At 36.6% G+C, this 12,491-nt stretch overlaps 1 protein-coding gene across 1 annotated transcript in view; it reads left to right on the top strand.

Moving 5' to 3' along the window:
- The window catches only part of Usp8 (Ubiquitin specific protease 8), a 32,784-nt gene that overhangs the window by 12,011 nt on the left and 8,282 nt on the right, over positions 1-12,491 (top strand). The window contains exons 12-13 of the mRNA XM_089640318.1: positions 485-577; positions 1,244-1,375. Coding sequence (XP_089496444.1) covers positions 485-577; positions 1,244-1,375 — 225 coding nt within the window. The remainder of the gene's footprint in view (positions 1-484; positions 578-1,243; positions 1,376-12,491) is intronic.

Raw genomic sequence — 12,491 nt, 5'->3', positions numbered from 1 at the left:
GGTAGATGTAATAATAAAAAAGTCGTGGTTAATAAACAAAGTGTTTTATTTGATTTAATATATAATGTCTAACCACAAAGTGATTGCTTCCTATGAAAAAAAAATCCTTATTTATTTAAAGTACTCGGCGCATACATCAAATAATGTGATATACAAATTCAAACGCTAACAGACGTAAGTACCGCCCGGTACAGCCCGGCCGGTGTTGATATTCAGTAATGTTTTATCTGCTCCGTAATATTTCGTTTTGTTGTCGCAGTTCAGGTTCCACTAAAATAAATATGTTGCGCCAAAGCGTGAATTTAGTAAAACAGAGACGGTTTACTAAGGAAGTAAATGGATAGTAGGTATGACAGTAGGTATATGATGGGAAAAATGGTAGATATTATCCAAAACTGTTTATCTGTAAATACTAAACAGTAGGTGAATCACTTTAGCATTGATGAGATGTAAGTCAGTGAATAATAAAGATGAATACTTTTAGCTTCAGCAGCAAGAGGAGGGTGACACCATCCCCCTCAAGGGAGACGGGAGCTCTTCACTCAACCGTTCCCACTCCACCCCCAACATCGCCCAGGTGAGCCCACCTGCTCATCCCCTCAAACCTTTCTTCTTTCACTTCATCAACATCAATTTACAGCTTTACTTTTTGGACGCGTTAAACAAACCAAATCGTTACTCCACTCCATAGGCCATAGAAACAAGGGAGATGGGCCATGAACCATTATTAGCATAAACCTGCAAGCACAAAAGTTCACCCATACTACTGCGATTCGCATTTACGCACAGCGGCACTCCACCTTTGTTTCTACCTTCACACCAAAAGTATCATTTTCATCTCCCTTTGTTTTATCTATGGTTGGTGACTTTGATCTGTTTACGCATTCAACGGTAATGCTTTTTTTATAATCTGCTGACTTTAGTTCATTTACACCAACGTCCAATGGGTTATATACAATGAAGAAAAAAATTACTTTAGCAAATATCTAAATTCTTTCTTGAACAAATAACCGTTTTTATTGGCCTGCCTGGAATTGGTATCAAGTGCAAGTAAAATCATAATATTAATATCCGTTGCCAAGTACGAGTTATAGTCAGTTTATTCCCATTTTGAATTCATATTTAGTTTGTTTTCAAGGTTCTTTATTGGTCAAATACCAGTTTTATTTGTTCAGTCAGCTTGAGAAATGAACTTGACAGTGATTGTAATGAATGAAGTTAATGAGGTGGATTGTGTGTGTAGCTGATGGATGAAGATGACCCCATGGCCCCCGTGAACACGCCGCAGTTTGACCGCTCCACCAAGCCCAGCCACCGACCCCTGGACCACAACCCGCCACGCCAGAGGGACTTTCAGGGAGTCTACGGCCGAGTGGTAAGCCTTTACCCCGATCTTAAAACACTTTACTCTTTTATATGTACAGAAGTCCATTTGACAGACTCCCGTATTTTAAACTGATCTACGTGGCTGTTGCATATATGATCCATCAATTTATATATTTTGTAAAAAACAAACATCTTTTATTTATAAGAATATAAAGATAGTTATACTGCGCGTGCGCACATATATGAGGGATTTTTCCAAGGTCATTTTACATCCGGGAAAAAATGGAAAAATCAGTTTGTCTTGTTAGGACGGGTTGTTTCGGAGAATTTGAACAATAGGGAATTCTTGTGCATTTTGTAAATAATTTATTTCAATAAAGATAATTATTTTATTATGTGCCACTTTTTTTTTTAAATGCATTTTCAATTTTTTGTAGTTGTTTTAAAAATTGCGTGCTATTTCGGCTCTGAAAACGGTCATGCGCCATTTTGACCGCTACGTCACAAGTGCTACGTCACACCTTTGCCGCCGCCGCCGCCATCGGTTTGCAGGATCTACTCAGGCCGGTCAACAGTGACGTCATCGTTCGCCCTTGAACGCTTGATCAATCACCGGGCGTTTTTAGCTGCATTGAAATATTTCGTTCGCGCCTGTTTTTAAAGTCATTATAACTTTAATAAATGATTTTGAAAATTATAAAAACTATGTATTCTTGTGTCTGAAGTGTTTCTACATGTGAATAATTAATAATAAGTGATTTTTTGGTGTGAAGAGAATTCCCTATTCATCAAATTTCAACATTCATTTTCAAGCTCTGTGAAAGATTTTTTCAAGTTCTGTTTTTATTTCAGTTTTGTCAAGCAACTAGCCTACAATGATATAGTAACAGAACTTGAATAGGACTTTCACAGAACCCGAAAATGAACGTTGAAATTTGATGAATTATTCAAATTCTCCGAAACAACCCGTCCTAAGTCTTGGTATGTAGATATGTAATCCATGAAGTATGGATGGATTGCTTAGAAACGGCCAGCTTTGTAAAAGTTAACACGATAGATTGTCCTTAGAATACAGGTTCTAGGTGGGAAAGCTCTGTACGTTATAAAGATCTGACCCCTTTGTCACCAGTGCACCTCTGGGAGACATGCCAAATCCGTGCTTGCGCTTTAGTGATTTATTTATTAGAATTTAGCAAGGCTGGCAAAGTAGGCGAAGTTCATGGTTATCCACACAGCGCCATTCATTCATGGTTATCCACCTTTGGATAGTTGATTTTGCTGGGTCATCTTGCCTCTTGAACCTTGTTTTTGTTAAATTGCTGGGTTAAAGTCAGAGAATTACCTGGCTACTCTAAAATATAAATGTTATGGTTATTGAGAAACTTTGTCAAAGCCTTGCATAAAATAATCACACTGATGAATGACCCAAAAATTAAACAAATGTTCTTCCAAAACATTAACATAATTGATTGCTTTGGCTACATTAATGTGAAGGAAGTAATAATAATAATAATAATTGGATAATTTGTAGAGCCCCGTTTTTGTGAAAAATCACGTCAAGGGCGCTACAAAAGTACAAACCTCCCTTGCCCTCGCTTCCACTGAATGCACCCCACTTCATCACACTGTCAGGGTGTCAATCGCTCAGGCCTCTGGCAAATTGATCATATATTTCTTAAAGATGCTGTCAGAAGGTCGGAAAATTTCTGTATAAATTCGCTTTGCAATAAAATCCCAATAAATGGAATATTAAAAGTCAAATTATGTCAAAATTAAAAATTCAAATAATTAATTAAAATTTTCAATTTCAGTGCTATCAATATTTTCTGGTGGCTAGCGAATTTCAGAAGGTTTGATTTCATTAGAAATTCTTTAGCAACTAGGGGACTATGAATATCAGTAGATTGTAGCTGATTTCGGCAGATTTTCAACGAATTTCTGTTGACTTTCAAAAAATTCTGGCAGATTTTCACAAATTTCCATAGATTTTATGTGAAATCGGTAGACTATCGAAATTTCGGAAGGAATGGCATCACTGGCCGCACGGAGTACATAAAGTATACAAAGAAATAGAGGGGGCGGCGATGGCGGCAGCCTACAGGTTACATTGCAATGGCCAATGGAGAGGAGAGTTGCCCAGAAACAGTCACACGGAGATAGGAATAAGACTGAGGGCAATTAGTCCGACGGCTGGGATGAAGCAGGACGGCAAACAAGCCGAATACTTCTTCGGACAGCTGTTTAAAGTGACGTACCCCACAAGGGAGGAATGGGACACGGTCCCAGGTCCAAACTCCAAACAGGAACTAATCTGGTTCACAGACGGGTCCAAGATGGAGGAAGGAACAGGGGCCGGGGTCTGTCTACAGGGATCTAAGAGGGAACTCAGTATACCTCTAGGAATGCACTGCACTGTGTTTCAAGCTGAGATGAAAGCCATCTTAGTCTGCGCACAGGAGAATATGAGTATCGGGTACAGAAATAAGAACATAAACATATGTTCTGATAGCCAGGCGGCCTTAATGGCACTGGAAAGTAACCGATGCGACTCCAGACTGGTGATGGAATGCAGGACTATCCTAATAGAACTGGCGACCATCAATAAAGTAACCCTGCTCTGGGTACCGGGACATAAAGGTATTGAGGGCAACGAGCGGGCTGACGAACTAGCAAGGAAAGGGGCGAAAGCACCACTTGTGGGATCTGAGCCGGCCGTAGGAGTAGCAGCTTGCCACACCAAACTACATATCAAGAGGTGGATCAAATCCCAACACTGGAAGGAATGGAAGAAGGCACCCGGAATGAGGCAATCTAAAGTACTCATAAACGGACCGGACCCTAACCGAACCAGGCAACTACTCGATATGGACAGAAACTCACTGAGGGAACTGGTAGGACTATTAACGGGACACTGCCATCTCAGGAGACACATGCAACTGTTGGGAGTGGAAAACACCAACATCTGTAGGAAATGTGAAGAGGAGGAAGAGACTCCAATTCACCTATGGTGCCAATGCCCCGCTCTGCTGGGAATAAGGCTCAGATACCTGGGAAGACACAGTGTGGAACCAGAAGACATCGCCACATATCCAATGACAGCCCTGGTGAACTTCATAAAAGGGACCGGGTTACTGGCAAGGGAATGAGGTAAAATGGGAGATAGTACAATGGGCCTATGGCCTAAGTGCTCGCGGGGAACGTAAGTAAACCGCCTCCGACTATAAAAAAAAAAAAAAAAAAAAAAATACAAAGTACACAAGTATACAAAGTACACAAAGTACACAAAGTATACAATGTACACAAAGTACACAAAGTATACAAAGTTCACAAAGTACACAAAGTATACAAAGTACACAAAGTATACAAAGTACACAAAGTATACAAAGTACACAAAATATACAAAGTATACAAAGTGGAAGATACTACCAGTATCGCCCTGGTGTAAGACCACCATTCAGAATTGAAACGTTGCTCCAAATGGCTTTAGCCATGTTTAGTGACTAGATCTGAATAGCCAGGTACTTCCCCACCTTCCTCTTTCCCTTCCCCACTTACCTTCAGCCTCACAACATCCCCCAATTGGGGATGCCATAGTCTCACTGGCTCCAGATGGGAGCAGTTGGGACTCTTGTGAGGTATTCACTATAAAAAAAATAAAAAAAAATAAAAGTACACAAAGTATACTAAAGTTACAATATACTAATTAGTACACTGTAACTTTGTCAGGCTACACAGTTGGAAGAGATTGACATCCAATGTAAAAATGGACCTATTAACGTGTTGATTTTGTCAGTTTTTTTGGCTAAAAAAGGAAAAATGAATATTTTTTAAATTTTGTATTGCGCGGAATAGTATTTCAAATGTATTGGTAGAAAAAAACAAAAATGCATTTTTGGTAGATGTCCGAGTTTACTTACGGACCGTCGATATGAGCTGTTCCCAAAAGTGAACAAATTGACTCTACAACTAACAAATTAGCCTGACAGGTCAACAGTCTTGTGTGGTTTTCTTTGCTGGCATTGTATACACTGTGTCAAGTCTAGGCACATCAGTACTTAATATTATGTATGTATGTGTATTGTTAATCTCTTAAGCTGGCCTGACGTGGGCTGCTCGCATGTTTCTGCACGCATGTGACCACTTTATTGAGCCTCTGCTGCTTTTCCAAATCTTTTTTTGTAATTACTATTGGATTAAGTTGTTTTTTTTTTTCATTATTTCTGGCTTTCACCCTTGATGACAGACAATTTTGAAACATGAAAAAGACACAACTATTATTGTCACACAATTATTACCTACTTTTAGGGTGTTCTTGACCATCATTTAAAATTATGGAGAAATGAAAGGTGAATTTAAATATTAATTTTATTTAAATAGGCAATTTTCAAAATTATAATGAAAATTGGAGTCGAGTTCCGACTTAGAAGAGATGAGATGTTGAATGGAGGGGAGGCAATTTTAGATATTTATTTATATTATTATCCATTAGCTAGAATCTAATGAAAAAAATAATGTGCAAAGACAATATTGCCAGCAAAACGAAAATCGATAACTTTTATTCACTCTAGACAAGGAGAAAAAATTCTCACCATCTATATATTTTCAAATATGTATGTGTAAGGGTTAACACTCAATACTCAAATTAATAAATTTATTACTGTAGGCCGCATACTATTTTAAACTTTACACAACTGATAAACAACCATTAATGTTGGATAAATGGTTGTTTATCGGTTGTGTAAAATTTAAATTTTTAATTTTTTACCTAAGTATAACAGGACTAATAAAATGTTTGTTATTATCTATCTTAATAGTGTTGAGTTAAATGGTTCCAGCTTGAAACATAGGATAGTTTTGAACCCGATAGGTGGCGCTGTTGTCGAATTTTGTTTTTGTTTTTCAGCTTTATCATCCAAAAATACATATATCCACACATTTTAATTTCTATACACCCCCCCTCCAGTGAATATTTTTTAATGCGATTTTATATATTAGCAAAAGACGCATTGACAAAAAAAGATTTTTCACCAAATCGCACTACATTAACCCATCGGCATACCTGCCTCCAAGATTGGGGGGCTGCACTTTTTTCGCATCGGCATATTTCCCACCCCATTGGGGCGACTAAAACTTTTCCCACATACTTAGATAGTTCACAATAAAATTATAATCTATATAAAAGCATAAAAAGTGTTTAATTTGGGGAAATTCGGGGTTCAATACTGCACAGTAATCCTTCTAAAGCAGGTTCTCAACCTTTTTGTACTCTAGAGCACATTCTAAAATAGCGGTAGGGTGGCGGGCACCACCTATTTTTAATCGACAAACTCGGAGCAGCAATCGCAATCAAAATGACAACAACGCGGTTCCAGGCGGGGAATGCTATTTGCACATCACTCCTTGTACACGCCGAAAACCCGATGTCACAAATAAAAATTAGTATGCCGATGGGTTAAATTAAAATTTATTACTATAATTTAAAACAACGATATCGTTTAGACTTAAGAATCAATCTTTATTTAGCACATTTATAATATTTAATTTTTATTTATTATCAATTAAGAATTTTAATTTATTTTATTACACTTAAATATGAGATGAATAAAAATTAAAAAAAAAAATGTATGTTGAAAGTGTTTTCTATGGATTGTATTCATACATTCAGATTTAGAACGGTACCGGTCGTATTTTTACTTATTTTCTACCCTACTGAACAATAATCACAATCTGCTGTAACGTCAAAACAATATCTACGATGGATGTGATTTGTCCATGTATTCTATATAAACTTTATATTGATAATAAAAAATAAAAATGAATGCATAAAATATCCGACAACAGATAAAAGGCGGTCTTCATAAAATGAGGTCTATACAAAATGCGGTCTGCATAGAAGACGACCTGTGCAGGACAACGTCTGCCCAGGCCCACTAGTCTATCTATCTATATAAACAAAAATGTTAAAGTTCATTTGTTCAAAATCTTAAATATCCGAAAGTTTTGAAATTTTGACACAATGTTGCATTGAAAAACGCTTGTGTTTTTATATACCTATATTATATAGGTATCACCCAAAGATATTAGAAGAACGAGATATGCTATGTTGGCCGCCGGACCGTAGGCGGAGTACTACCTAATTAGGGTACTTTGAATACTATCGGGACGTGTACGCACAGAAATCTGTTCTCTGTATTAGTGCGGATACCTTAGCGTAAGCGAAGGTGTGCAATAGTATTGGTGAACAAAACCGGCGACACTGGGCAAAACAATTCTACACAGTATGAACTGCTCACAGCACATCTCGTTCTTCTAATATCTTTGGTATCACCTGTGACAGGTTAAAACATGGAGAAAAAGCAACACGCGCTACTGTTCCTCTATCTGCACACACAGACTGAGCCACAGCAACACGTGGCGGGGTACAGCTAGTAATTTTATAATTTGCATGCAATTTGAGTTGAGTAGTTAGTTCCCTAAGCCGTAAGGGTTTAATGCAAATTAGACGTAATGTGATTGGATTTTTCCAGAAGGGTGAAGCCTTGTTAAGTCTTATGAATTCTCCGCATTCCAACGTCGATGAGTAAACCCTTTCGAGAGTATAGTATTTCTTAAGCATTTTCAATTATTCATGGAGATGGGCCAGTAGTGTGAGACCTGCATAGTATGCACAAAAGTGTCTAATACTAAATACTACTTCAAATCACATCTTCGCGCAACGTCGTCCTCCTTTTTTTTACCTACACCAAACGCACAGCTTTCATCGTCCATGCGATTTGGTCGTAGCTCGGCGAAAGCCGGCACGCTTGAATGCCATAATCTCTCTTTGTTTCTATTTTTCTACCTTTCATATACCCACAAGAACTAGTCGATCTAAAATTCTTTTTAATTGCAACAAAATTATCAGGACTGAGTCATTTAGATACTCGCTTGTACCTAGATTGCATGCAGTTGGCAATGTTTTCTCAGAAGTATTTTATGTGTTCAACTGCACGGAATGTAGTTACAAGAAGGCTATAATAACATACCTCATAAATAAATATTAATGTTAGCTTTTGTTATATTAGTGCTAAATTATTATAATTATATCACATGTTTGTAAAAGCCACTATGGGCGTGTGTAAAAGCCCAGTAGGGCGTTGATAAATAAATAATTAACTATGATTTTAAATTATTTCATTGTGAAGAGGGTTAACTGACCTTGAACAGGGATATTGGGTATCATTTTACAATGTAGCAAATGGTGCCTGTCGTTAATTAATATGTGGACGTACCTACATGTATAAATATAATGTATTATTTGAAGTCGATACGCCATCAAACAATGTAACATTTTTTATTACCAATAATTTCACCTTACTATGAATGTATATTAGTAACTACCCTTAGTGTTCCAAAACTATTTTTTTCATATCGAACAATTGCAAAATATGGAATAAACAAAACCGTCCTTGTTTGTCTTATTATTTGACAGTTAAATGAATATTTCAGAGCTTCATAGCGCACCACGGGAATGACGTTGTGAGCTGAAATTCCGAACAAAATAAGTTTTGCAAATTTCATTACGCCAGAACTCAATAGTTTTTTTACTGTTTCAGATATACCTAATACACAAAAAGATTTTCTGTTTTTAACCCTAGATAACTAAACTGTTTTCATTGTTTTATTATAACTACACTTTCGTCGAGTGGACTACGCAATAAAAAACTAGAAATAAATCAAAAATATTTAATTAAAATAGGAACTTGTTACATGGCACAAAAGTAAAGTTTATAATGAACAAATTAATATCAAAATATCAGTCTACACAGTGACCACACATGTCAACATTATGTGGACCACAAATAGCCTTTCTACATCTGGTGCAACGGTGCTGGTGTTTGGTCATCCTCCGGGCCTTGGATGGACACAGGTAGCTAATTTTAGGCACGTTTGACGTAGATGGAACCGGAGCTTCTATTGTAGAAGATTCGCCAACATCAACTATAAATATATGAATGTACGTTCCTTTAAACTTTCGTCCAGCGGACGACGAGATGGTCATAGGGCTCGTCCTAGTATGCGTGTGGCCGCAATCGCGTCACGTGCTGCACTGTTTACTCAAATTGGAAAGGAAATGAAAGAGTCAAGGTCGGGGAGCGGGGAGAAGTAGGTGATTTAGAATTTCGCCGAGTAGCGCGTCGTCGCCTCGACGAGCGATTAGTTATCTAGGGTTAAATACATCTATTTGAATTTCGATTTTGTTTTTATGAATGAATGAATGCAAATCTTGGAAATGACAATTAACCCACTTCCCAACATCCAATCAAGCTGAAACTCGGCAGATAGTCTCATTGTTGATGACAACGCATTCTGTCAACTTTTGATGGCAGTCACACAAACACACATGAACATGTATGCATTTCTCTGAAATTGGATTACGGCAGTTAATATACAAAATAAATGTTGGTCCTACCTAATGGAGATTTGGCGCAGATGTTAGCGCGGTGGACTCCAGTCCCTGGGGAGGAAGGTTCAATCCTCATTCAAACAAAAAATCTTTGAAATTAGCTACAAACCGGTCCAAGAGATGGCGAAACTAGGTCGAAAATTGAAAATAGATGTATCATAGTAAAAAACTGATTGTTTTATCCGTAGATTGTTTATGTCAATAATATTTTTTTAAATGTATTGTCAAACATGACAAATGTGTGGAAAATTTAAAGTTCGTTCGTATGATTCTAACCATCGCCCTAAAAATGTGTTACAATTAAAAAAAACACTATTTGAATATAAACACAGTATTTAAAAAACAGCAAAATCAATCAACATGTCACACTACTGCACCCTTTTCTACAGTGTAAAGACAGGGGAATTATATTGCCACCCTGTTGGGTAGCGTTGTAAGGCGCGTTAAAGTAGAGGCTGTAGGAAGTGATTTTTTTAATACCCACATACGAGTCGACTTACACAAAAACGAGTCGTAGAATCAACCCATTCTCTTGAAGCCAACATCAAGTTATTCACTTCTTCACACCTATAATATATATTTTTTTTTTTTTCGAAAAATAACATTTGTGGATTACGAATCTAATAATAATCTAAATACTTAAATCTCCTACTACCACCACAGCAAGCGGAAAATGTTGCTTGCGTTGTAATGGAGGAATTGAACTGACGACGCCTGGGTGGGAACCATTCAGATGACGCCATGTGATGCCAACTCATCCACTGACATACAGTGTTATATTATTATAGGGTATGTAATATAATATAATATTATAATATACCCCATTGAACAATATTTCAAGTAGGTATATGATTTATTAATTATATTTGTATAGTGCCCTTGAGGTGATTTTTCACGAAAACGGCGCTATATAAATTAGCCGAATATTATCATTAATATGTAATTGCCTACAAGTGTGTTCAGTGCGTTCTAGAACTATTTCTACCCTTAGCCTTAACATTCTGTTTGTTTTCACGACTGTTAATTGGCTTCCCACTAAAGAAGCCCCATTTGTATCACTGTACATGTACACATCTTGCTACAGGCTGTTTGTTTTCAGTCTCAAATTATTCAGTAAAAGTTAATACAAAGTTTTCACTTAGACAAAATTCCCGGGTTACGAATTTTATTTATTTATTACAAAATAATACATTACAAAATAATAAGTTATAATGTATTATTCCCAGTGAGTTTACAAAACTCATTTCGGGAAAGACAATATTAGATTAAAGACAAGACAACATAGATACATTGAAATAAATAAAGGCAGAAATTATTTTGGAGTTCCTAAGCAAGAATGTGTCAGTCATTAATAAAACTGCTGAGGAAATAGCTTTTAAGAGCTTTTGCCAATGTTTTTTTGTTAGTTGCCGGAAGTTTTAGATTACTAAGTAATGTGTTAATTCCAAATTTAGTCGTGTAAGTAGATGACGATAAGTGTATTTGATTTTGTGATCGTGTTTTGTGATGGTGTGTCGGGATTAAAGACTGGTTTAGTGTTGGTGTGTGAGGAGTGTTGAATTATTTGTAGAATGGCAGTTGTGATGTTATACTTTGGCAGAATCGTAAAAGGAAGTATTTGTGTCAGTGAGTATATATCTTTGACATGTGTATCCCATGGCAGATTTTATATATTCCGTACGACTCTATTTTGAATAACTTGTTTCGGAACTTTTTTTTTTGGTAATGGTGCCCCAGATACTAACTAGTTAACTCAAGTGGGAATGACCTGACAATATTTTCACCTAGAAAAAATTTCCGGGTTACGAATGACCTGACAACATTTTCACCTAAACAATATTCCCGGGTTACGAATGACCTGACAATATTTTCACCTAGACAAAATTCCCAGGTTACAAATGACCTGACGATATTTGAAAACTCTAACTACTAATTTTTGAAATGATGAAAAATATTTTTTGAAGATCTATAATAACTTACATAAAAACTAGAAACAAAAATATAGTATTTATCTGTGCATGTATCTGAATGTCCAGTTCCGAAAAGTATGCAGTACTGATGTAAGCACAATTCATGATGGTTTGGAAATGTAGAGTGGATGGATGGAGAAAGAAGTGTCGAAAATTATTATTAATAGTATTTAATGCGCAAGCATTCTACTGATGCGTTTATATCTAATTTCACAATAAGTTTAATTTCTCTCCAAATATGAATCCAATTGAGCTTTAAATTGGTTTATATTAGTAGCGTCGATGACATGTTGTGAAAGTTTGTTCCATGCGTCCACTATTCTATTTGCAAGGAAGTGTTTCTCAGGATTGGATGACTTATTGTGGAAGTTTATTCCATGCATCCACTACTCTATTTGCAAGGAAGTGTTTCCTAGGATTGGATGCTAAAAGTGTTTTGTTAAAAAAAAATTAGTGTCCATGGAGATTTATATTTTTGTTGGTGGTAAAGATTTCTTGGATGCCAGGGCAAAGATAATGTCCAGATGAAATTTCAATCAAGTCATTCCTTTCTCTTCTTTCTTTTAAACTATGGTAATCTTAGCTCCTTGAGTCTATCTCCATATTGCCGATCTTTAAAAGCTCTTGGTGTATTTGTAAATCGTCTCTATACTCTATCTATTAAATCTATATCCTTCGAGAAGTCGCACATAATATATGTTTTGCATATTTTTAGGGACGGATCTTCCCTTAGGTCAATTGGTGTTCGA

The sequence above is a fragment of the Hesperophylax consimilis genome, chromosome 15 (assembly GCF_061612785.1).
Source record: "Hesperophylax consimilis isolate HC1 chromosome 15, BYU_Hcon_1.0, whole genome shotgun sequence".
NCBI classification, from domain to species: domain Eukaryota; kingdom Metazoa; phylum Arthropoda; class Insecta; order Trichoptera; family Limnephilidae; genus Hesperophylax; species Hesperophylax consimilis.
This window is presented reverse-complemented; position numbering and strand designations above follow the sequence as displayed.